The 27,605-nt window shown below is 45.9% G+C and overlaps 1 protein-coding gene across 18 annotated transcripts in view; it reads right to left on the reverse strand.

The window, feature by feature from the left end:
* Positions 1-27,605, reverse strand: part of PCNT (pericentrin) — a 105,997-nt gene that overhangs the window by 43,349 nt on the left and 35,043 nt on the right. For all 18 annotated transcript variants that reach the window (XM_056820157.1, XM_056820156.1, XM_056820154.1 and 15 more), the window contains 8 exons: positions 27,105-27,321; positions 26,199-26,434; positions 25,709-26,055; positions 17,345-18,302; positions 15,746-15,955; positions 12,617-12,748; positions 12,081-12,224; positions 8,610-8,761 (listed from right to left, as the gene is read on the reverse strand). In XM_056820157.1, the coding sequence (XP_056676135.1) occupies positions 8,610-8,761; positions 12,081-12,224; positions 12,617-12,748; positions 15,746-15,955; positions 17,345-18,302; positions 25,709-26,055; positions 26,199-26,434; positions 27,105-27,321 (2,396 nt within the window). The remainder of the gene's footprint in view (positions 1-8,609; positions 8,762-12,080; positions 12,225-12,616; positions 12,749-15,745; positions 15,956-17,344; positions 18,303-25,708; positions 26,056-26,198; positions 26,435-27,104; positions 27,322-27,605) is intronic.

Genomic DNA, 27,605 nt, shown 5'->3' on the forward strand with positions numbered 1-27,605 from the left:
GCTTTCAAGGCCACGTTTTCTGCCAGGAGAACTGTCTCTACTGGCCTAGAGGCCCTCAGAAATCTGTCCGGGCAAGCCTAATGGTCTATTAATGGGGGTTTCCCAAGATTGTGGTCCCCCAAGGCAGGGCTTCAAGGACAATGCACATCCACCAAATGTCTTACTGACTGTGGAGCATGGCAAAGCAGCAGAAAGGAAAGGCTAACCCTGTGGATTGCCATCCCTGGGGGAACACAGCCAGAAAAGCTTCTGTGACACCTGGAACCCTGAAGGTTGCTAGGTACAGGCCCTTGGAATATTCTGAGGGCACCAGCTCCACCTTGTCAGGCAGCCAAGCCAGAGGCTCCGAGAACAATGGATCTGTCCTCGGGCAGCCTCGTTCCTTAGGTCTCAGTGTGCTCAAGGGCTAAACTGAGATGGTCCAGAACAAGCTCCATAACCTCGCCAGTCTGCCAGGAAGCTCAGGAGCCGACAACAGCGGCTGCTATCCGCCGCGGGCCAAAGACTGCCCACATCCCTCCTTTCTCACTCTGTCGCCCTGAATGCACTCCCCAAAGGCGGCTGGAGGCCCCGGCCTAAGAAGCTGAGCTGCGCGCACTTCCCCAGGCTCGCCAGAAAGGGACGCCCACATCTCGAGAAGGTCTGGACGGCCACAGCCCCTGGGCACGAGCTGGCTCTGTGGCGCGAGGCCGCATGACCCACACGGATTACACATCCCCTGAAGAGCATCATCCAATGCCCCTTCAGTCTGGGGCCTCAGGATGAGCCGTCAGTGTCCCCACCCGGCCACTGAGCGTGCAGGAACCGTCAAGGGAAGCTCCGCAGGGAGGCCTGGAGGAGGGCTAGGTGGGGGGTGTTGGTGTGGGGGGGCCTGGAGGGTGGGAAGAGAAGACGAGGATTCTGTTCGGGGCATTCGGGATTGGAGATGCTTCCAAAGCTTCCCAGGAGGACGCAAGCCCACAGGAGTCCCTCCCTGGGTCCTTTGGAAGTCTGGGGCCATGAGCCAGGGTTCACACTGGCTTCTCTTGTCCGTGGATCCAGTGAGTGGGTGCAGCATCTACTGAGGCAAGAGGGCCTCGAACTCTACAGGAGGCAAAGCTGAAAAAGAGCCTGCCCTAAGGGGACGATTTAGGACAAACAACAGAATCCAGTGACGGGCAAGCTCCAAAGATTGAGCACCTACTATGCACTAAGCACCACACAGACTTGTACCACTGGCCCATTCCTGCCCGTGGGCTTCCGCTGGAATGGGGGATGGGGGGGATTTCACTAGGCACACATGAATGCATGTCTATCCAGGACATGATCAAAGACAAGCATAAGCTCATGCGGGCACAGAATTAACAGCTGTGCGTCAGGGAGCATCAGAAACGGCTCCCCACACAAGCCAGAGGTGGGCGGGGGAGGAGGGGGGAGCAGAATTGTGAGGGAAGCTTGGGGTTCTAGGGGGCGGGGAAGGAAGAAGAGAGCCACAGATATGAGAAACAGAGACAAGAGATGACTGGCCGTAGGAGGGGAGCAGCAAGGAGGCTGCTCAGGGTCAGACTGTGCAGGGACAACTTGTATAGTCACCCAGAAGAGTTTCAAATAGGGAGTCACTGGAGTTTGGGGAAGAGTGACACTCTGGGAAGTTCTCTTTGGCCACTGTGCCTGCCTCTGGAGGATACAATGGGCTAAAGGGAGGCCTCTGGGAAGGTCCAGGTGAGATGAGACGAAGGTGGCAGCTATGAGGAGAATTTAAAGGAAAAACGGAAAAGGACTAGCTAGACCTGGAAAAGGCCTGAATATGGGGGCAAAGGAAAGGGAAGAACAGTCCAGGCACAAGCATTTACTGCTGGCTGAAGACAGAGGGACAGCCGGGGCAGATCTGATGGGGATGACAGACAGCAAAGGAGGCCAGGAAGCAGCTGGACAAGAAGGAGAAGAATGAAGAGAGAACAGTGTCCTAGCAAACAGAGAGGAGAGTGTGCCCAGGAGGAAGGCACGAAGCAGGGTTAGCAGCATGAAGGCTTCAAGGAAGGGAAAAAGGGGAAGCTTTAGTCCTTGATGACCACAACAACAGATGCTTCAGAGAGCTGTTTCAGACTGGTGGTGGGAGAGACTGCAGAGGCCCAGCCAGGGAGCAAGAGGATAAGTGGAGGCAGTGAAAAACTTTCTGGGGGTGGGCAGTGAAAGGGGGAAGACCCAGAGAACAGAATCTCAGAGGAGAGTTAAGAACAAGCAAAAAGGTCTGTGGAAAGCAAAGAAAAGATGAGTCTACAAGAGAAGACCTTGAAGAGAACAGGGTGTGAAGACAACTGAGGGAACATATGCCGGAGAAGGCAGGGAAGGAGGGGTTCAAGGTCTGGAAAGAAGGCGATCTCTTCTGAAAGTCTGGGGATGTTGGCAAAGGACTTCAAGCTACAGAGAAGGAGGGAAGGGAGCTCAGTGAAGCAGGAGTTCAGGCCCTGAGCCAGAAGGTGAGGGAAGGGAGCATACAGTAGAAGGCTGAGGGCAGGAGAAGGCATGTTTTGACAAGATTTTGAAACTACCCACCGATGCAATGACACAATATACATATGACTCTGGAAACCTAAGTATCTACCAGAATACTCGGCCTCCCTGGGAGACTATAACAAGCTCCACCATCTATTTCTCTATGGAAATGGAGCATTCGATTGCCATAATCAATCTATCAACATTTATTAAGCACCTACTATGTGCCAGGCCTTCTGATTCCAGGAGGCAAAGACAGGCCCTGCCCTCAAGGAGGTTACAGTCTAGTAGGAGAGAAAACATGCAGACAACTATGTACAAACAAGATAAATGCAGGATAAAATGAAAATATTTAATGGAAGAAAGGCACCTGAAACCTCATGTTCTAATGAGACTTTAGCTAAGACTTAAAGGGAGCCAAGGAGGTCAGCACTTAGAGGGGTGGGAGAGAGTATTTTGGGTAACAGCCAGAGGAAATGATGAGAGTTAATTAGTTAATTGGATTAGAGAACAAGGCTGATTATAAGAAGGTCTCCAGCTTAGAAAAGAGTTTTTAGGTTCCTTTAAGCAGCCAGAGGATTCTGAGTAGGTCAGAGGTAGAGAATTCCCAGAGATGCTAGGAAAAATAGTTGGTCAATGGATCGCTCACTCCCTAGATCTTGTTTGTTGAGAAAGGGTGTCTAGGGTGCTGCTTCTGAGCAATTTGGAAGATTTGGAAGATAATTTGAGAAACATGCTGATATCAAAGAAGATCAGAAAAGTGACTGATCAGACAGAAGAGGAGTAGCTGTGCAGTTCCCTAGAACTCCACCAGAGGGGAGTAGAGAGCAAGAGCTGGGAGAAAGACTGTGAACCTGTCAAGAGTGAATCCTCTGAGTCTGGAATACAGAGAAAACTATATTGAATCTTAAAAGCTAAAATATAAGGAAAAGAGTTTAAGTGTAAATATAATTAGAATAGCTTAGTAAGATAGATTTATTTAATAGATAGAATAGTTAAGTTAGTCCTGAATTTTCAGGGGAGAAGAAGTTCCATGTAAGACAGATTTGCGATACAGGGTTTAGTTAGATTTCTTAGATTAGGGTAAATAGAATATTAATCAATATATTTCCTACCTTTCTATTTTCCTTTTCCTATCCCTGTATTTTTTATACTTTAATAAATGGGGTTTTTTATAACTGGTCTCCAGCCAATTGCCTTAACTGCTAACCCAACCATCTCCTCAACTGACAACTGAATCTCCATATTAGCTATACTCTTTCAATAATTTATTGACATCTATAAATACTAGGTCAATATTCCCCATAACAAGTGGTGAGCCAATAAGGAAAAGGACCTAAAAAGAGATATAACTAAAAGGAATTAAGAGTCAAAATGATATTCAACAACAGGAGACTAGGGAATGTGACCCAGGTTTTTACAAGGAAGATTCCTGGGTATGTTAGGAAGATTCCAGTTCCACAGCCAATACTAGACATGCTTTGTCTTATACTATTTGACATTTTAAATTTGACACCATTGGGAGGCTGTGGAATACTCTTCATGTTCATGATTAGGATGTTCATTTATTACATCCTAATAACACTACAGAGAATGAAACAAAAAGAAAAGCAAAGTGATAAATGTGTCGAACATCTAGAAATCGTAATAATGAGGCAAGGAAAATTAATGGAGCAATATTTTTAAGTAAAAAAATTAGAGAGGGAAACCATGGAACTGAATAACAACATTGGAGGGTTTTTTTCCCACTACACAAGGTCCCAGTACTAACCTCAGAGCACCAACTCTTAAATGTTAGACATCATAAAGGATTTATATAAGGAGATATAGATAGCTTTAAGAAGGGGACTCCTTTATTTGAGGAAGAACCTGTGGTGGTTATCAAACAATTTGAGAAAATAATTAAGCAATTTGATCCTGATTATCTGCATTTTGAAATTTTATCAAATGAATTACTGACAAAGAGAAAGAAAAAATTGTTAGAGAAACCAATGAATCCGGCTGCTTGTAAATCCAAAATGGAAAATTAATTCTGAAGAAAGTTATGAACAACTGTTAAAGTAAGGCAGGCAGTGATTAAAACGATGAGAGAGTGCTATGATAGACAAGGTAGTTGGACTAATTTGAGAAGGTGAGACAGGACAGTGGGGAGACACCCTCAGACTTTATGGATAGGCTTATAGACCATGGAGAAAGGTACAGTGGACTGAACATCTCCAAAGAACGTGACATAAGGCACTAACGTAAACAATTCGTTAAAAATATGTATGTAGTGGTGAGAAATTAAACAACAATGCCCTGACTAGAATGAAATGAAATTAGATGAATTGAAATGTGTAGCTACAAACATTTATAATGCTGATAAGGACAAACATGAAGAAGGGAATAATGAGTTAGTTGAAGAACTGAGACAAGATAAAAGATCTGAAAATAAAACTTAGCAAAGTAAAAAAAAAAACAGGAAAAAACCATTGCAGATGTCAGGGAATATAGACCACTGAAGCAGTACAATGCTCCACAAAGAAATTACAATGATCAGAGCCCAAAGTGCTACATGGGTGGCCACAGGGGACATTTAATGAGAGATTGTAGATCCTGGGGATACGTTTTAAGGCAAAATGGAGGCTACTTCCCAAATAATTTTAGGAACAATGGAAAATTTTTTTTTAAACCCTTACCTTCCGTCTTGGAGTCAATACTGTGTATTGGCTCCAAGGCAGAAGAGTGGTCAGGGCTAGGCAATGGGAGTCAAGTGACTTGCCCAGGGTCACACAGCTAGGAAGTGGCTGAGGCCAGATTTGAACCTAGGACCTCCCGTCTCTAGGCCTGATTCTCAATCCACTGAGCTACCCAGCTGCCCCCTAATGGAAATTTTTATAGGGGAAACCCATACAACTATGGGATTAGAGATGAAGGCAGGTACAACAACCAAGGCAACGCATACAATGGATTTAGATATGAGTCTCAAGATTCAAGAAATGGCTTTCCAAATGGCTATTCAAATGCATATAATTACCAGGGTAATAACCAGGCTGAGGCAATGCAAACTCATATAAGGAATGGTGCACACCCAAAATATTCACAGCTTTATTGAACTGGGTTCTGTAGGCATCCATGGATACCTTGTTATAGAGAGATTACTAAATCCCTTACAGAGCTAACAAGAGATACAGTAACAGAGCGACTGAAACTAAGTGCTGAACATCTAGCAGCAATAGCAAAATTGAAACAAGCCATCTTGTCAGCACCTGCATTGGGAATACCAAATTACAATAAGCCTTTTGTGTTGCATGTCCATGAAAGGAGCCTCTGGTATGCTTACACAGTCTTTGTTTACACTGCAAAGGCCAATAGCTTTCTATACAGCTAAGCTAGATCCTACTGAAACCAGAGCTTCCCCATGCCTCAGAGGAGTAGCTGCCACTACAATGTTAAGACACCAAAGCTGCAGACTTGTTATTAGGATGTCCACTTACAATTATGTGTCCTCATTAAGTGGAAGCATTGCTGCTGAGACATAGAACCTTAAGTTTTCTCAAATCAGCGATTAACTAGATATGAGAGCACTCTGCTAGGCAATGAGAACATCACATTAAAGAGATATAGTACCCTTAATCCTGCCATTCTATTGCCAGATTTGCCAATTAATGGAGAACCTCTACATGACTGTGAAAAACTGGTACAAATTGCAGAAAGGCCTCAGGAAAATTTATCTGACACACCTTTAGACAATCCTAATCTCAGACTTTTCGCTGATGGCTCATCTTTCATGAGGAATGGCATACAGTATACCGGATCTGCTGTGGTTACAGAGTTTGAAACAGTTTCATATGTAGTACTTCCATCAAATGTGAGTGCACAAGCAGCTGAGTTGATTGCACTAAAACAAACCTCTTTAATATCAAGGGATAAATATGCTACAATCTACATGGACTCTAAGTATGCATTTGGCATTTGCCAAGCCATAGGAAATCTGGTTACAACGTGGGTTCTTAACATTTTCAGGAAAGACAATAACCAATGTAAAGATCATTAATGAACTCTTAGTTGCTTTGCAATTGCCAAGGAGGTTATTGTCGTTCACTGTCCAGTGCATACTGGGAGTGCTGACTTTGAGCAAGAGGAAACCATAGAGCAGATGTAACAGCAAAAATGGCAATGATATTAAATCTCTCCATCACAAATGAAACAGATTTGGCAAAAGCTTATAATGAAAAAGAAGTAAAAAAATGGAGACAATTTTAAAGCACAGCAAAAGTACAGTGTTTGAATTACATCTTATGGAAAGACAGTATTACCAAGAGCTTTTGACAACCAAATCTGTCAAGCTATACACAAGAAGGATCATTTTGGCACACAAGACATAGTGATTCAGTGAAGAAATCATGGATATCCCTGGTATTATAAATACAGCTTCTAAAACCTGTTCATCTTGTCAAGTATGCCAACAGTACAACCAGACTGTTTTCAGGCAAAAAAGCATTTGGAGGGAGGAACAGCTGGGTGGCTCAGTGGATTGAGAACCAGGCCTAGAGAAGGGAAGTCCTATGTTCAAATCTGGCCTCAGACATTTCCTAACTATGGGACCCTGGGTAAGCCACTTAACCCCCATTACCTAGCCCTTACCACTCTTCTGCCTTGGAACCATTACAGAGTATTGATTCCAAGATGGAAGGTAAGGGTTTAAAAAAAATAGCATTTGGAGGAAGATGACCACTAGCTTTCATTGCTTTTTAGCATTTGCAGATAGACTTCATATCAATGCCAAAAGTGAGAAACTACAAATACTACTTAGTTAGAGTGGACCAATTGACAAGGTGGCCAGAAGTTTTTCCATCTAATAATACTATAAATGTTGTGGCAAAGGTGTTATTAAAAGAAATTATGCCCAGATTTGGCCTGCCAACAAGGATCGATTCTGACCCAGCCGGGGACACACTTCACTGATTCAATATTATAACAGATATATGGAAACTTAGGAATCACACCAAAATTTCATGTACCCTATTACCCACAGAGTTCTGGGCAAGTGGAAAGGTTGAATAAAGAGATCAAGATCATGATAGGAAAGTTATGCACAGAAACACATTTAAAATGGGCAGAGATTTTGCAATTAGCCTTGTTTTACTTAAGAACCAGACTCAGAGTTGATTTGTGCATTTCACCATATAAAATGCTATTTGGTCACCTTCCATTACAATCTAAGACTTTCAGCCCTGTGTATAATTCCATGTTAGCAGATGAGACCACAATAGCAGAGTACATAAGAGAGTTACAAACAAGAATCAGAGAGTTACAAGAATTAGGACCACAATTGCAAGCAGGACCTATCGACTTCACACTGCATAATATAAACCCTGGTGATGTAGTCTATATCAAAAACTTCAAAAGAACAGGAAGTACACAGCCTGCTTGAGAAGGGCCATATTAAATGTTGTTAACCACACCAACTTCTGTAAAAATAAAGAGTCAAACTGGATTCATTTTTCTCATGTAAAAAAAAATTACAACAGTGGAAGATGCTTCAGATAAAGATGGTAATCTTATAGTGAGGAAATGAAGATCAACACATCAATGGCAGGACTCCAATGGACAAGGACAACCACAATGACAATGGAATAAAGACTACTACTACACAACAACAACAACACAATTGGACAATGGAATTGCTGTGGACACTATTACAAGGACATTGGACAAGGATCACTACAATCAAGAGTGAAGACTGAAGACCAGATTTCTAAAGACACAACTGTGCATATGAATGGAAAAGGTTTGAATCTTGTTACAATAGAGGTTTGTATGCAAAGATATATGGTAAATATAAAGTTTAGGGTTTAAGAATAATTCTTATTAATATAATACACAGAAAGTTAAATAGAGATGTTAACAAAGTTCTAACTAGTTACTACATATAATACTTAATGCATAAAATTATAAAAGATAACTTAATTAAAATATAAAGCCTAGAGCTGCTATGACGTCCATTCAGGAGCCTGGGCCCTTTAATATTTTCATACAAACACTGCCGAACAGTTGAAAAGGGGCCCCAAAACCCAACTGTAAATGGCCCAAATACCAACTAGAACAAATCTACAATGACCTTTTTCACTACACTCCCCAGAAATACCCACCTTTCATTCTGGGTATGGTCCATGTCAGACCTCAGCAGAGATAGGAGGTTTGTCCCTTCTTCATGTTCTCGGTGACGCCGCTCCTGAAGCTTTTTCAGCTCCTCATGACTCTCTGATACTTCACTATTTAAGGACAAGACTTTTTCCTTCAGCTGTTGGGAAAGAGACCCCAAAAGAAGAGATTAAATGAGGCATTATGGAAATGTACTGCTGTATGTTTCCCTCAGGAAAGATGTCTCTGCTAACACTGCCCTGAAGAAATGGCGGCCTCTTCCCCCTCCCCCCCTCAATACTCCTCACAAACATGGAAGGGAGGACATGATTTTGGGGGTGTGAGAACAGCTCTTAGTACTCTAGGACTCTGAGCTGTCTGGAATCACAGAAATTCCCTGGGCCATCCCCTGCTTTCACACACCAGAACATTCCTATGCTAATCTCAGGAAGAATTAATACTCTCTGGAGGTCCCAAAGGTGGTCAGAGCCCTAGATTGAACCCAGGCCTTCTGACTGCATAGTCACTATCATTCCTAAGTTGTCTTATACACAGAGAAAAAAAGAATAAAAGTGTAATCGAGGAAACATTCCCAACAACTGACCAGGATGCTCTTCCTCTTAGTAAATCAACTAGCTATCTCTCTACACCTGGCCAGTGAACACGGACGCCATACTTCAAAGTAAACACCATTCCCAGAAAAACTCCAGAGGCCCTCCCAAGCACCACAGCACAAAAAGATCTTCTTGGTTTGGGACAACTAGGCAGATGCTTCCTAGTTGTGTGAAAATCACCTCATTGCCATGCCTAGCCCTTATAATAAATCTCTTCTACCTTGGAACTGTAAAAATGTGTTTTCAAACATATCTGGCACTTGTCCTAAAGGCGTTTTCCCTGCAGACAGCAGGTCAGATATATTGCTTGCAAAAAGGAATGCTAAAGGACAGGACCTTGTTAGCAAAGAACGTTCATCCACATACTGGACACAGCCAACACTGGGAGACAAAGGAGTGCCATGGCAGAGATCCCAGATGCTTCCCCAGCACAGCCTAGTCTCTGCCATTCACAAGCAGGGGTACCTGGGCAAAACCCCTTTGGCACTTCTGTGGACATCAGACTCCTGACCACAAAGCCAAGGGGTGGGTTAGAATTTCTCTTAAGGTCTCTTCCAGCTATAACATTGTGACTCTTGATCCTCGCAATTTCAACCCCATCTCCCTCTCACACCTGGTGGGGTTCCCAAAACCAGGGCCTCAGCCCAGCTCTCCAAAGACAACAACAGTGAGTGAAACCCAGGGATGCACGTTCAAATCCCAAGGGCTTTTTTAAACTATCTCCCAGTGCCTCGAGAGCAGACACTTCCATGGAGGGTATACTTTAAACCAGAGGGTCTCTGAGACATCCAGTTCAAGATGTACAATAAATAAGTGGAGGGGAACCCCTGACATGCCTCAGATGGGCCTACCCTGCTTAAAACTCGGATTGCTTAGGCACATGCAACCTGGCCCCTAGAGCATTCTCTTGCCTCTACCAGATGGCTAGCCCATGTGCAAGCACTCTATTTCTGTCTCTATCCTATCCGCCCTATCTTTAGGCTCAGAGGATGAGATCAGTTGATGAGCTAAGCTCCCTGAAGACAGGGACCAAAGTCTCTACGGGGGGCTGCCACAGGGTTCTGTCTAAGCAAATGCATATTCAGCTGAGCTGTTTCACACTGTCTGAGGATCTTTTAGCAACTCCTCTCACTCTTTGCTCCCCTCTTCAGTCCTGACCCTTTCACACAGGAACTGGTCTCTTCTAGCCAAAAGTCTTGCAGTCTATGCAATTCTTCCTGTCAATTGTGCTTTTTTTCCCTCCTCGGACAAAATCCTTCAAGCAGGAAGGAGCATGAGGGCCGCTTTCTCAGACTACTCTTCAGCTCTCTCTTCTAATCCTTCCAGGCCTCAGCTCTCTGCTCTCAGCATCCCACTGAATTCATGCTCCCCAAGAGATGCGCCTCCTCCAGGTCTCATTGAGTCCTCTGCCGCACTGTCCTATGACAGTGGGCCCTGTCAATCATGCCCACCTCCACTGGGACTCTTCCTCTTTGGCCGTTCCTCTGGCCCTAAAGTGGGAACAAAGGTCTCCCAAGTTCAGTGTTCTGCTGCTCTCTAGCACCGACCAACCACCACCACCACCATCATGACCACTACAGAGCTGACACTGATGAGATGCTACAGAAGTGACACCGACAAGAGATGCTGATGATGTAGAGGTGAAACCAACAAGAGATTCTCCCAAAGTGACACCGACAGGCCTTGGAATCCACTTGGACCTGGAGGTGAGGCAAGGAGGAATCTAGGAGGACTCCCGGTTTGGGAGTCTGGGTGAGAGGGAAGAAGTTCAGAAGGAGGGAATTTGGAGAAGTGAATGAGCTTAGTTTGAAAGATGCTGAATTATAGACGTCTCCAAGACAGCCAGTTCAAGATGTCCAATAAGCAAGTGGAGGTGTGAGTCTGCAGGTAGGGAGAGAAGTTAGGATTTGATAAGTAGATCTGAAAATCCCAAAGAAAAGGGCCCAGGCCAGAATCCTAAGGAAGCCCCTCCATTAGAGGGTGTGACTGGAGAAGGATTCAGCAAAGGAGAAAGGAACAGTCAGAGAAGGAGGAGGAGAGCCAGGAGAGAGCCGTGTTCTGAAAATCTAGAGGGAAGAGGATACCAAGGAGAAGAGAGTGACCAATGGGGACAAAGACCAAGGAGAGGTCGGGGAAGGGGATTGAGAAATGAAAGAGACCACTGGTTGTTTTGGAGGAATGCTGAGACTGGAAGTCAGACATAGAAGGAAAAGAGGAGAGTGAGAGAAAAGGAAGAGAAGGCACCTCTTGTAGATGGACTCCTCAGGAGCTGATCTGTCAAGAGGAAAAGATGCTCAGGTGAACTCAAAACTCCCATGCTGCCGTGCACAGGCAGGGCTGGATCTTTGTCCCTCTGGAAGGGCACACTGAGTAGTTCAGGGGCCTTAAGACTGCCACTGAGGTCATAAGCTATGCCAATCTATCAATCCCAATATTTATCGTTTCTTTCTCAGGCAGATCTCTTGTGTCCAAGCCCAGCCACCTTTCCAATCACCTGAATGTAGAATGTAGACATTACTCCCATCTCCTTAACCCTCTTAGGGTATATCCTTCATCGCCACTCAGCTGGAACATTTCCACAGTCTGCTGGTCGGTGTCTCCCCCTCCAGGTTGCTCCCAAAGAGGTCTTCCTAAAGCCTGGGTGTGACTGCGGCCTGTTTCCCTCATTTCAGGGATAAACTCTTCTGGCTCCTGCTCCCTTCTTGTTCTAAAGGACTTCTGCAGGGAGGACACCTTCCCCAAGTGTCACCTGCTGGCTGGCACCTTCCCACCACACTTAACCTAAAGGCTTGCCATTGCTGACAGAGTGAATTCTGGCACCGGTCACCTTGCCAATCCAACCAATGCACAGTGGCATGAGCATACCTGGAGAATGAGGCCACTCTGCTCCTGCAGCTGCAAAGTCAGCGCTTCCTCCCTCTGGCAAAGGGCCTGTGCCTTTTCTCTCTCGAGGGCCAACAGCTCCTCCGCTTCCCGTAAGGCAGCTCGCTTCTCAGTCTCCAGATCCTCCTGCACAAAAGGACACCAAAGGCCAGAGCCCGGGTTCAGCTGCAATGAGCCCCTCTGCCATCCTTTGCTGAGGCTCTCCTTGGAGAGGCACAAGGGGAAAGCAGAGCTGAGAGCTCAGGGAAGGAGAGGCAGCCCAGCGGTGTGCAGGGGCAAACCCCCAACACTAACTCAGCTTTCTTCTTCTGGACCACAAATCAATACCAAGGGAAGCACCTCAAAAACCAGAGACCCGTGGAAGAGAGCAGAGAACCCGAGCAGGGAGCAGGGAAGTCACATAACACCTCAGACAGTGCTGAAAGGAGCCCCAAGAAGTCACCCCTTGCAATTTGGAGTCAAGGGGAGGGAAAGGTGCTCTCTGAGGTTGAGCATGCACATGGCAAGGCCAGCGCTACCTTGAGCTGGGCCATCTGCTGGGCCAGGACTACTTCCGACTGCCCTTTGAGTAGCTCCATCTCCTGCTGAAAGAGCAGCTCCCGCTGCCGCTTGGCCTCTTCACTCTGTGCAGCTGCTGCTCTGGCCTCTTCCTGTACGAGCACAGGGATGGGAGAGAGGGAAGGCTTGTAACACCCCTCCCCACCCACTTCCATTGCCTAGAGAAGCAGCAACCAGCACCAAGATTCCCCACTATCCTGGAGAGATGCTTGTGAGGCCCCGAAGGAGAAAAGAAATGGGGGGTGTGGAGGGGGGGACCTGGGCAAGGGGAGAATCCCAGCCTGACCCACAAGGAAGACCAGGAACCCCTGGGGGTACCCTCTTGGACTGGGGCCCTGGCATTCTTGAAGGTCATTTCAGTCTCCAGGGCTGAAATTGCAATCCAGCTGTTCTGAGAAGGAAAGTGATGGCTGATAGCCAAACAAGAGCCCTGTGGAGAACCGGCTCCTATATTGCAATTAGAAGATGAGCAGAAAAGTAGGAACACAAGTCCTGATATCACTTTTCAGAACCCTGCTCTAGAACACTGGAATGAGATGGCTGAGCCTGATCCCTGATGACCCTGCAGTATGACATCATCAAAAATCAATGAAGATTGCCCATGGGTAGGATGAGCTAACATAATAAAAATGACCATCCTACCCAAATTAATTTAATTATTTAGTGCTATATCCACTGAACTACCAAAAAACTTTTTTACTGAATTAGAAAAAAAACATAACAAAGTTCATTTGTAAGAACAAAAGATCAAGAATATCCAGGGAAATAATGAAAAAAAAATGTGAGGGAAGGTGGCCTTGCAGTCCCAGATCTCAAACTATGCTATAAAGCAGTCCTCATCAAAACAATTTGGTACTGGCTAAGACAGAAAGGAGGATCAGTGGAATAGCCTTGGAGTAAGTGACCTCAGCAAGACAGTCTATGATAAGCCCCCAAAATCCACTATTTGATAAAAACTGCTGGGAAAATTGGAGGACAGTATGGGAGAGATTAGGTTTGGATCAACATCTCACACCCTACACCAAGAAAAATTCAGAATGGGTGAATGACTTGAACATATAAGTAAACTAGGTGAACACAGAATAATATACATATCAGATCTTTGGGAAAGGAAAGACCTAAGACCAAGCAAGAGTTAGAAAAAAATCACAAAACATAAAATAAATAATTTTGACTACATCAAATTTAAAAGTTTTTGTACAAACAAAATCAATGCAACCAAAATTAGAAGGGAAGCAACAAATTGGGAAACAATCTTCAGAACAAAAACCTCTGACAAAGGTCTAATTACTCAAATTTATTAAGAGCTAAATCAATGGTACAAAAAAAAATCAAGCCATTCTCCAATTGACAAATGGGCAAGGGACATGAATTGCCAATTTTCAGATAAAGAAATCAAAACCATTAATAAGCACATGAGAAATGCAAATCAAAACAACTCTGAGGTATCACCTCACACCTAGCAGATTGGCTAACATGACAGCAATGGAAAGTAATGAATGCTGGAGGGGATGTGGCAAAGTCGGGATATTAATGCATTGCTGGTGGAGTTGTAAATGGATCCAACCATTCTGGAGGGCAATATGGAACTCTGCCCAAAGGGCGCTAAAAGATTGTCTGCCCTTTGATCCAGCCAGAGCCCTGCTAGGTTTGTACCCCAAAGAGATAATAAGGAAAAAGACTTGTACAAGAATATTCATAGCTGCGCTCTTTGTGGTGGCCAATAGGAATGGCTGAAAACATTGTGGTACATGTTGGTGATGGAATACTATTGTGCTCAAAGGAATAATGAACTGGAGGGATTCCATGTGAACTGGAATGACCTCCAGGAACTGATACAGAGTGAGAGGAGCAGAACCAGGAGAACATTATACACAGAGACTAATACACTGTGGTACAATCAAATGTAATGGACTTCTCCATTAGTGACAATGCAGTGATCCTGAACAACTAGGAGGAATCTACGAGAAAAACCACTATCCACAAGCAAAGGACAAATGGTGGGAACAAAAACCCCAAGGAAAGGCAACTGCTTGACTACAGGGACTGAGGGGAGATGGCTGGGGATGGAGACTCTGAATGAACATCCTAGTGCAATCACCAACAACATGGAAATGGGTTCTGATCAAGGACACATGTGATACCCTGTGGAATTGCACGCTGGCTGTGGGGGTGGGGGGAGGGATAGAATATGATTCTTGTAACCAAGGAATAAAGTTTGAAATTGACCAAATAAAAATAAATAAAAATATTAAAATAAATAAATAATTGAATGAATGAATTTAAAAAAAAAGAAATGAACCAAAATGATCTGGTCCTAGATATCCTAAAAAATGAAAGATTGATCAATGGGAGACTTGAAAATTCAGAATTAGAGCAGGAGTGTAAGTCAGTGTTTGAAAAAGGCAAAATCATAAAATATAAAAGAAAGGCACTGCTGGGAAAGAAAAATGGCTGGCCCAGCTGGGCCACCAAGGAACCTAAAACATATCTGGGCCTGCACCCTCCACAAAGGTGGGCACTAGATGCTCAAGAAATAAAAGATCGAAATGGAACAGCCAAGATCCAATGGGTGAAGACACCACAGCTTACAAAATCCTGAAGCTGAAAAGACCCTCAAAAGACCCAGCAGCCAATTTCCTCACTTTTACACAGAAGCAGTGAGGTGGCTATGAAGAGAGTAGAGCCAAAAAGGCAGATGACAGGGACCACAGTTCAAGTTGTCCTCATCGACTCAATGAGGGAAATCATTGGCCCAACAAGACTATGGAGAGGAGAGGACTTTCAGAAACATTTGAGAGATCAGGGAAAAGAGGGCCGTTATGATAAGGCCTCCAAAGGTCACATGGCTTGGGCATCCTTGACCCCCACATTCTGCCTCTAATGCTTGCCCATGACCACGATGACCATGGCTGGCCTTGGGTTTCCCTGCCTTCATCCCCAGAGTTCCTCTGTGTGATTCTGGGCAAGGTTTATTAGATTTTGCAGCCCATAAGCTATCCAGATGAACAAGATCACTCACACTTTAAACTTCAAAGTTTAAAGAAAGAACCAAGGGCTTGCTTTCTTAGTCCATCCCGAAGGCTCACCTCCCGATCCCGCTTGTGCTGGGCTCTCAGGCTGCCCAGCTCTTCCTGGAGCTTCCCCAGTTCTGCTGTGTGGATGTCCTTGAGTTCGCCCAGGGCGCTGCGGTGCTGCTCCTCCATCCTGACCACTTCTTCCCTCAGTATGTCCAAAGCCTTGTGGTGGTCTTCCTCCAGCAAAGCCCTCTGCCTGTGAAGGGCTGCCTGCAAGTCCTCCTAGAAGAGGAACCATTGAAAAAAAAGCCTGAAAGATAGAACCAAAGCTGGCCCTACGAGAAGAAAGGAAGAAAGTGCTCACACTCTGGGATCTAATGTTCTTAAAAAGAAAAACGGCTCTTTTCAGGTGGAAACCCATCGAGCTTTTTGAGCTCATTCCATCCCTCACGTGGCCTCTCCTTCCACCCCAAATAAGGCCTTCCTTCAAAGTGGAGGCCGATTTCATTGGAACCTGACTAAGTAAGAGCAGCAGAGGGGTGACTGCTTCACTTCCCTCAGCAGCGTGACATCGCTCAGCAACCCCACAAAATGAACTCACTTCATGAAGAAGCTGGGGTGTCTGGGGAGTCAGGTGCTCTTATAAGCCCTGACAGGAAAAAGGAGGCAGTCAGAGCATCTCCCCAGAGTCCGTAGTCAAGGAGAGGAAAACATCAAAAACATCTGTGGAGGAATTCATCCTAGCAACAAGCTAGTAGCCAGCCCTGGGGGTTGGCCAATTCAATCGGAAGCCAAGCTTCCTTATCAATAACCTCTCCCTTAAACTGAAGATAAAACCACCCCCGATTCCCAAATACTGCCGAATACTGCTTCGGCCACTCTATCTAAAAGCAGCCACGTCCTTTTCAAAAGGTTCTCTTCTATGTGGAATCATCAACTGAACCAGAGTAGGAGACACAGAATTAGGAAGGAGACAATGAAGTCTCCTCCTTTGGGTTTGTCTGTCTTAAATACTCACCTTCCATCTTAGAGTTGATACTAAATATGGGTTCCAAGGCCAAAGAGCAGTCAGGGCTGGGCAATGGGAGTTAAGGGACTTACCCAGGGTCACATAGCTAGGAGGTATCAGAGGCCACATTTGAACCCCAAACCTCCATCTCTAGGCGTGGCTCTCTACTGAGTGAGTCACCCAGCTGTCCCAACTAGTCTTTTTCAAAATGGGGAACAAAGCATGGTGTCATTCCAAGTTTCAGAAGTGAAAAAGGAAAAGGGGGAGATAATTTTTTCCCTCCTCCCACCAGCATAATGCCTGGATCACCCCAGAAGCACCATTTTCCATGTGGCAGACAAGCCCCCTTGGGTGGACTCAGGGATGAGCGCTACAAAGCAGGGCAGTCTGGGCTCCAACCTCTCTCCAAAGGACAAGCTGCTTAGAAAACTCGAGCCCACGCAGGGTCCTTGTTTTCTCAGTGGCCCTCCCTTATAAAAAGCAGCTTAGAACAAGCCAGGCCAGATTCCCATGATAAAAGGGCAGCCTGAGCTCTGCCTAGGCTGGCCTGGCCCATCCTGCTGACAACAAGCTCAATGTGCAGGCTGGTCCGAGCCACCCAGGCGGGCCGAGATGGAGCTGGCGGCGCCCATAGGGCAGGCGCCCTCCTAGCAAGCCCTCACCTGATGGGCATCTTGCAGCTGGGCAGTCAGAGCTTTCAGTTTCTCAATGTGTTTAGTGGTCATTTCAATCTTGAGGCTCTCTTGGGCCTGCTGCAGCTCCTGCTGGTGTTTCTCTTTCTCCTGAGCCAACAGCTCCTCGTACTGGGTGTCCTTCTCCCTCAGCTGCTCCTCAAGCCTCGCCTGCAGCTGTTCCAACTCACGATTGTGTTCTTCCTGGATGGTCTGAATCTCAGACAGGTAACAGGACTCCAGAGAATCCAGATTTGACAAGTGCTTGGCCTCCAGGCCACTTGTTTCTGAAGCATGCTGGGCCTGCAGCACAGCCACCTGGGCCCGGTGCCGGTCCTGTAGCTCGGCCTCCTGGGCTTCCACTTGGGCTCGGTGCTGAGCCTGCATCTCAGCTGCACGGGCTTCTAGCTGGCCTAGGTGTCGGGCTTGTAGCTCAGCCACATGGGTTTCCAGCTCAGCCTGGTGCTGGGCCTGCAGTTCAGCTTCCCAGGCTTCTAGCTGGGCCTGGTGCTGGGCCTGCAGCTCAGTCTCTCGGGCTTCTAGCTGGGCCTGGTGCTGGACCTGCAGCTCAGTCTCTCGGGCTTCTAGCTGGGCCTGGTGCTGGGCCTGCAGCTCAGTCTCTCGGGCTTCTAGCTGGGCCTGGTGCTGGGCCTGCAGCTCAGTCTCTCGGGCTTCTAGCTGGGCCTGGTGCTGGGCCTGCAGCTCAGTCTCTCGGGCTTCTAGCTGGGCCTGGTGCTGGGCCTGTAAGGAAGTTCGAAGGGCATCCATCTCCTCAAGATGCTGGCTCTGCAGCTCAGCGGTCAAGGCCTCGGTCTGCTGCCCGTGCCTCTTCTCAAGCTGCTGACTCTGTATCTGGAGTTCACTGGCATGTTTATCCTGAAGCTCCCGGAGGAGAACATCTTGTTTTTCGGTGGCTTTCTGCATCATCTCTCTCTGTTCTTCTAAGAATCTAAATCAAGTTAAAAAAGACATATTATCTGGTGCAAAATAGCTGCCTCCTCCTTGTCAGAGGATTGACCAGCTTATATACAAGACCATGCGGGGGACCTGTATCCGTCCTGTGCTCCAATTTGCACCCAGGGCACTAGGCCTTGACTGGAGGGAGGGCTTCTGGACTCCAAACCTGACTTTACTGGACCCATATTTTCCTTTCACCCAAGAGCTCTCCAGTCTCCAAGCTCCAGAGTTCCTTCTCCATATTAAGTGTGTTTTATGACACTTTTAAAGACTACTTGCTGTATATTAATAAATTAGGGAGGACAGAGGTCAATGAATTGGACATGCAAATCAAAAAATTTGAAAGTGAACAAATTAAAAATCTACAGATGAAAACTAAATTGGAGATCCTAAAAATTAAAGGAAAAATTAATAAAATCAAAAGTGAAAGAACCATTGAATTAATAAATAAGACTAGAAGCTGGTACTTTGAAAAAACAAATAAAATAGACAAAGTACTGGTCAATCTAATAAAATAAAGGAAAGAAGAAAACCAAATTGACAGTATCATAGATGAAAAGGGAGACCTCACCTCTAATAAAGAAGAAATTAAGGCAATCATTAAAAATTATTATGCCCAATTATATGGCAATCTAAGTGATATGGATAAATATTTACGAAAATATAAATTGCCTAGACTAACAGAGGAAGAAATAGACTACCTAAACAACCCCATTTCAGAAAAAGCAATTGAACAAGCCATCAAAGAACTCCCTAAGAAAAAATCCCCAGGTCCAGATGGATTCACAAATGAATTCTATCAAACATTCAAAGAACAACTAATCACAATATTATACAAACTATCTGACATAATAAGCAAAGAAGGAGTGCTACCAAATTCATTTTATGACACAAACATGGTACTGATTCCAAAGCCAGACAGATCAAAAACAGAGAAAGAAAACTGTAGACCAATTTCCTTAATGAACATAGATGCAAAAATCTTAGACTCCAGCAAGTGATCATGAGGGTTATTCATTATGATCAGGTGGGATTTATACCAGGAATGCAAGGATGATTCAATATTAGGGGACTTCCGGGTAAATATGGAGGCAGTATAGTAGACCCAGGATTCTTCTCACCACCTCCCGATAAAGACGACCTCAAAAGACAAAAAAAAACAAATTCATATGAATGAAGGGACTCTACAGTAGGGCGGTGCATCATTGAAGGTACCTGGGATTTGGGCATCTCCACACTATAAGGGGGTGAAAAAGCTTCCACCAAAACATGAGCTGATCTACCCTCCCCCGGCCCACCTATGGAGCCAGAGTCAGAGTCAGTGCACGCTAGAATCAGTGAGTGAGTAAGGGGCACCTCTAGGTCCTTGGAAGCTAACTAAGACCACCAAAGACCTACCCCTGAGAGCAGCTAGACCTGAAACCCCAGCAGACTGAAGAGTGCAGACCATGGGCACCTGTGGAGAGATAGCACAGAGAAGGGCAGCAAACAGTAGAAGCTGCAGAGACTCAAGAAATAGCCTCAGGCAAAAACCTAGCTCCTTAGCTCCATACATAGAAAGCCTGTCCTCCTCACTCAGATTTCTGACTGGAAAGGGAAGGAAAACCACCATAGTGATGGCAAACAGTGCCCAAGAACAACTTCCCAACACCAAGAAAAACAAGAAGAAGGGATTGACCCTGGATAATTTTTACGCAGGAAAAATCCAGGCTACAGAGAATGTTGCAGAAGAGGAAATACAATTAAATGCATCAAAACCTTCCCAAAAAATGGAAATTATCCACAAGCTCTTTGAAGAATTTAAATTGGAGCTTATCAAAAAGATGGAAACCTTCTGGCAAGAAAAGCAGGAAATAGTTCAAAAATAAAATGACAGTTTAAAGGACAAGTACTCCCAACTGGAGAAACAGCTGGAAGCCATGAAAAGCAGGATAGACCAAACCAAAAAGGAAAAGCAGTCCTTAAAGACCAGAATTAGGCAATTGGAAGCCAATGATCTTGCAAAACATGAAGAATTAACAAAGCAAAGTCAAAAAACTGACAAAAATAGAAGAAAACATAAAATATCTCACTGAAAAGATGAAAGATCAGGAAAACAGATCACAAAGAGACAATTTGAGAATCATTAGTCTAACTGAAAAGCCAGAAATAAACAGAAATCTTGACATCATTCTACAAGAAATTATCCAAGAAAATAGCCCTGATGTTCTTGAACTAGGTGGCAAAATAGACATTGAAAGAGTTCATAGAACACACTCTACACTAAATCCTCAAAAGACAACTCCCAGGAATGTAATTGCCAAGTTCAAGAGCTTCCAAGCTAAGGAGAAAATTTTACAAGAAGCCAAAAAGAGACAATTCAGATATCAAGGAACACCAATAAGGATTATACAAGATCTGGCAGCTTCCACACTAAAGGACTACAATGCTTGGAATAAGATATTCAGAAAGGCAAGAGAATTGGGTCTTCAACCAAGGATCACCTACCCATCAAAACTGCCTATATATTTCCAGAGAAAGTGTGGGCATTTGACAAAATAGAAGATTTCCAAGTATTTGTAAAGAAAAGACCAGAACTAAGTGGAAAGTTTGATATCCAAACACAAAAATCGAGAGAAGAACATGAAAAGGTAAATAAAAGAGGGGAAAGGGAAAAAATGTTGTTGTTTTTTTTTATTTAAACTTTCTTCTTTAAGGGCTTCAATAAGATCAAATTGTTTATATAAATATATGGGAAAAACATTATTTTTAACTCTCAATATTAGGAAAACCATCCACATAATTGACCATATTAACAAGCAAACCAACAAAAATCACAATTATCTCAATAGATGCAGAAAAAGCCTTTGACAAAATACAACACTCATTCCTACTGAAAACACTAGAAAGTATAGGAATAGAAGGGCCTTTCCTAAAAATAATAAACAGTATATATCCAAAGCCTTCAGCCAACATCATCTGCAATGGGGATAAATTATAAGCCTTTCCAATAATATCAGGAGTGAAACAAGGATGCCCATTATCACCTCTATTATTTAACATTGTACTAGAAACACTAGCAGTAGCAATCAGAGAAGAAAAAGAAATTGAAGGGATTAAAATAGACAATGAGGAGACCAAGCTATCACTCTTTGCAGATGATATGATGATCTACCTAAAGAATCCTAGAGAATCAACCAAAAAGAAACAATCAGCAATTTTAGCAAAGTTGTAGGATACAAAATAAACCCACATAAGTCATCAGCATTTCTATATATCTCCAACACATTTCAGCAGCAAGAATTAGAAAGAGAAATCCCATTTAAAAACCACCCTAGATAATATAAAATACTTAGGAATCTATCTGCCAAGACAAACACAGGAACTATATGAATAAAACTACAAAACACTCTCCACACGATTAAAACTAGATCTAAATGATTGGAAAAACATTAACTGCTCATGGGTAGGACAAGCTAACATAATAAAAATGACAATCCTACCCAAATTAATTTAATTATTTAGTGCCGTGCCCATCAAACTACCAAAAAAACTTTTTTACTGAATTAGAAAAAACCATAACAAAGTTCATTTGTAAGAACAAAAGATTAAGAATATCCAGGGAAATAATGAAAAAAAAATGTGAGGGAAGGTGGCCTTGCAGTCCCAGATCTCAAACTATGCTATAAAGCAGTCCTCATCAAAACAATTTGGTACTGGCTAAGAGACAGAAAGGAGGATCAGTGGAATAGCCTTGGGGTAAGTGACCTCAGCAAGACAGTCTATGATAAGCTCCCAAAACCCAGCTTTTGGGACCAAAATCCACTATTTCATAAAAACTGCTGGGAAAATTGGAAGATAGTGAGGAAGAGACTAGGTCTGGATCAACACCTCACACCCTACACCAAGATAAACTCAGAATGGGTGAATCGCTTGAATATAAAGAAGGAAACTATAAGTAAATTAGGTGAACACAGAATAGTATACTTGTCAGATCTTTGGGAAAGGAAAGATTTTAAGACCAAGCAAGAGTTAGAAAAAAATACAAAATGTAAAATAAATAATTTTGATTACATTAAATTACAAAGTTTTTGTACAAACAAAACCAATGCAACCAAAATAAGAAGGGAAGCAACAAATTGGGAAAAAATCTTAAGAACAAAAACCTCTGACAGAGGTCTAATTACTCAAATTTACAAAGAGCTAAATCAACTGTATAAAAAATCAAGCCATTCCCTAATTGATAAATGGGCAAGGGACATGAATAGGCAATTTTCAGATGAAGAAATCAAAACTAATAAGCACATGAAAAAGTGTTCTAAATCTCTTATAATCAGAGAAATGCAAATCAAAACAACTCTGAGGTACCACCTCATACCTAGCAGATTGGCCAACATGACAGCAGAGGAAAGCAGAGAATGCTGGAGGGGATGTGGCAAAGTGGGGACACTAATTCATTGCTGGTGGAGTTGTGAATGGATCCAACCATTCTGGAGGGCAATTTGGAACTATGCCCAAAGGGCACTAAAAGACTGTCTGCCCTTTGATCCAGCCATAGCACTGCTGGGCTTGTACCCCAAAGAGATAATAAGGAAAAAGACTTGGGGGGCAACTGGGTAGCTCAGTGGATTGAGAGCCAGGCCTAGAGATGGGAGGTCGTAGGTTCAAATCTGGCCTCAGCCACTTCCTAGCTGTGTGACCCTGGGCAAGTCACTTGACCCCCATTGCCTAGCCCTTACCACTCTTCTGCCTTGGAGCCAATACACAGTATTGAATCCAAGATGGAAGGTAAGGGTTTAAAAAATAATAACAAGGAAAAAGACTTGTACAAGAATATTCATAGCTGCATTCTTTGTCGTGGCAAAAAATTGGAAAATGAGGGGATGCCCTTCGATTGGGGAATGGCTGAACACATTGTGGTATCTATTGGTGATGGAATACTATTGTGCTCAAAGGAATGATGAACTGGAGGGATTCCACGTGAACTGGGACAACCTCCAGGAACTGATGCAGAGTGAGAGCAGCAGAACCAGGAGAACATTGTACACAGAGACAGATACATTGTAGCACAATCGAATGTAACTGACTTCTCTATTAGTAGCAATGCAGTGATCCAGAACTATTCAGAGAGACATATGAGAAAGGATGCTATTCACATTCAGAGGAAAAACTGTGCGAGTAGAAACACAGAAGAAAAACAACTGCTTGATCACATGGTCAATGGGGATATGGTTGGGGATATAGACTCTAAGCAATCACCCCAGTGCAAACATCAATAACATGGAAATAGGTTTTGAACAAGGACACATGTAAAACCCAGTAGACTTGGGCACCAGCTACAGGAGGGGGTGGGGGAAGGGGAGGGAAAGTATATGAATCATTTCGCCAGGGGAAAATATTCTAAATTGACTAGTAAAATAAAATTTTCAAAAAAATTAAATGAAATAAAGACTACTAGGTGATCTCAGACACTTCCTAGCTGTGTGACCCTAGGCAAGTCACTTGCCCCCCACTGCCTAGCCCTTAGCACCCTTTTGCCTTGGAGCCAACATGCAGCACTGGTTCAAAGTCAGAGGAAACATGGGTTTAAAAGAGAAACAAATCAATAAAACAAAGATGTTATTGGAATAGGATTTAGGCCATAAATCTCAAACTGGCATCACAGAGAAAACAGCTCCAAAGCTGGGATTTGGAACAGGTTTCTGAGGAGCCAAGAGTAGCCACCCCAAGTTTCCAAACAACCCTGCCCAGCTCTGCTATTGGGGGAGGAAGCCTATTACGCACTGGGCACTGACCAGCACTTTACAAATGCTCTTTCATTTGACTCTCCCAACAACCCAGCGCATACATGCTCTTGGACAACTAAGAACATTATACATGAGGAAATATAGGCCGTCCCCCAGCTGGTAGGTGTAGGAGGCCAGACTCGAGCCCGAGTCTTCTTGATTCCAGGCCCAGTGCTCCCTAGCCAGAATTAGTGGGAGTGGGACTACCGAACCCAGGATAGGGACAGGCACATTGGGGCTGGTTGGGAAGACACCCAGAAATGGGACAGAACCTCCATTGGTGATAAATGCCAAAATGGATCTTGCCAAGCCCCAGTCCTGGTCACACACACACCCATGCAGGTCCATCCCCAGAGGGGCCACAGCAAGCCTCCTAGGCCCTCGGGGAAGGGAGGGCACCTGCCTTCTCACTGACCCACACTGACAAATCCCCCGATGCCCAAAGCACTGGTGTTAGAAACCTCTGATGGTTTCTATTTTTCCAACTCAGAGTTAGAAGAAAAGTCATTTAGGCATTTAAAGGGCAGCTCCAGAGCCCAGCTCAGTCCGAGGATGCCAGGCCCAGGAGCAGCCACTGCAAACTGATTCTCAGGGCTTTGGAACAACAGGACCGTCAGACCATCGGCGGAAAGGCTGGCTAAGGAGATCTGTGGAAACAAGGGTCTGTCTACCTCTTCAGGGACAGCTTGTACCCGAGGACCACTCCCCTCTACACACACGCAGACACGCGCACAGACACGCACAGACACACACAGACACACACACACAGACACAGACACACACACAGACACACACACAGACACACGCACACAGACACACACACAGACACACACACACAGACACACACAGACACAGACAGACACACAGACACAGACAGACACACACACAGATACACACACACAGACACACACACAGACACACACAGACACAGACACAGACAGACACACAGACACAGACAGACACACACACAGATACACACGCACACAGACACACACACAGACACACGCACAGACACACACAGACACACACAGAAACACACACACAGACACACACACAGACACACACAGACAGACACACACACAGACACACACACAGACACACGCACACAGACACACACACAGACACACACAGACACAGACACAGACAGATACACACACAGACACACAGACACACACAGACACAGACACACACAGACACAGACACACACAGACACACACAGACACAGACAGACACAGATATAGACACAGACACACACAGACATAGACACAGATATACACACACACACAGACACACACACAGACACACACACAGACACACACAGACACACACACAGACACACACAGACACACACAGACAGACACACAGACACACGCACACAGACACACACAGACACACACACAGACACAGACACACACACAGACACACACACAGACAGACACACACACAGACAGACAGACACACACACACACAGACACACACACAGACACAGACACACACACACAGACACACGCACACAGACACAGACACACACACAGACACAGACACACACACAGACACAGACAGACACACACACAGACACAGACAGACAGACAGACACACACACACACACACACACGGCCTCAGAGTCACCCACCTGGCCCGGTTTGCCTGAAGCTCCAAGGCACATTCCTCCCGAAGCCGGCCGGTGGCCTCCTCCTGGGCCCGAGCCTCCCCCAGAGACGTCTCTAGCCTCGCAATGTCCGCTGCCTGTCGATCGCGCAGCTGCTCCAGCTCCGTCACATGGGCCTCCAGGGCCTGTCGCAGGGCCTGCCGCTCCTGCTCAGCCTTGCCATTTAGCTCAAGGGCCAGCGCGGCCAAGCTCTCCTCGCTTTGGGCCCGCCACGCGTCCTCTCTGCCCTGGTCCTTCTGGATCATTTGTCGAATCTCTTCCTTCATCCTCTCAATCTCTGTCTGGTGGTCCTTGACAAGCCTGCATCTCATCTGCCAAAAGAGGAATCAAGCCTGTTGGGGAAGGACGCCCGCTCTGGCCAGGGCCCTGCAGCTCTGGGAAGAGCAGGCCACTCAGGACCATCGTCCCCAGAGAGAGAGCTCCAGGGGCCCCCAGGCCTGCCACGGACACTCACTTTCTCAGCTTCCTCCCTTAGGCGGACCTCCTGCTGCACCTTCTCCTGCAGTTCCATATTTTCCCTCCTCGCAAGGTCCACTTGTTCCCGAAGTTGTGAGATCAGCTGCTCCTCGGACTGAAGCTGGGCCACTCTGGCCAGGTGATCGTCTTCTAGGACCGAGACCCTCTCTGCTACCTCTGCCTCCACCTGGCGGGCAGCAAGCTGAGCACACTGTAAGTGCAGCTTGGTGATGTCTGCGGGAAGCCAAGGCAGACAGGTTGTGGTGGAGCAGCCCCTGCCACCCCCCAGCATGACCCCGGCCCAGGAGAGGGACCCAGACAGGGTCAGGAGTGTGGTTTTGTTGGCTTAGAATGCCCAAGCCCAGACATCCAGCCTTTACTCCCATCCAATCCCTTCTGGAGTGCTGCTCTTCTCTCCCTTGGGCCTCAGCTACACCCCTATCTGTGCCTTAGACTTCCCAACAAGCCGAACCCACCCCGAATGATACGCGTCACCCCCATGGGGAGCTGCGGGTAGTAGGGCCGTGCCCATTCGTTGGAACGGCCTGAACCGGATCAGCCTGGACTAGACTGGCTTGGAGGGAACCAGATGGACGCTGGGCCCGAGTGGGCCAGGCCTTCCAGGGAGGAGTTCCTCTCCGGGATCCCAAAGAGCAGGGCCAGTGAAGGAGAGGGTGTGAGCCCTCTCAGAGCAGGGACGGGGGCGATGCCAGCCTTGTGTCTCGGGCAGGGACCTCGCCTATGCCTCGATCTCACTCCCCGTCTGGACCTTGAAGAAGGCTGCCAGACGCTGGGCGACGGCAGCGCCGTTCCCTGCCCATTACAATCCTTCCTGCCTTCTTTGCCCACGGGCTGACAAAGCAGATGCCTGGGGCAGCCCAGCCACACAGCGAAGGGCCGGCACCTTTCCTGTGTTCCTCGGAGAGTCCACCGCGCAGCTGGTCCAGTTGCAGGCGGTGCTGCTGCTTCAAGTCCTCCACGTGGGCAGCGTGCTTCTCAGACAGGTCTGCCTTCACCTTCCGGACCTCCTCCTCGTGACGAGCCCGCAGAGAGGCCTCTAATGTGGCCGATTCCTCCCTGTGCTTCCCTTCAAGCTGTAGTCTCAAGTGGGCGATCCCGTCCTGGAAGAGACACGACAAGGGCCCTTGAGCGAGAGCCTGCCCGCTGGGCACCCCCTGCCACCCACGGCTCTGCCCCACACCAAACAGAGAAAGTGCTCAACTCGGCTCCTCCGCCTGGACTGCCAATGCTGGGGGCACTAGAAGGGCAGGGGGATGTCCAAGGTTCTGCTGCTACGCCTAGACTGCCAACCCTGAGGGCCATGGAAGGGCAAAGGGGTGCCCAGGGCTCCGCTCCAGGGTTTAGACTGCCAACCCTGAGGGCCATGGAAGGGCAAAGGGGTGCC

Source organism: Monodelphis domestica, chromosome 2 (assembly GCF_027887165.1).
Source record: "Monodelphis domestica isolate mMonDom1 chromosome 2, mMonDom1.pri, whole genome shotgun sequence".
Lineage (NCBI taxonomy): Eukaryota > Metazoa > Chordata > Mammalia > Didelphimorphia > Didelphidae > Monodelphis > Monodelphis domestica.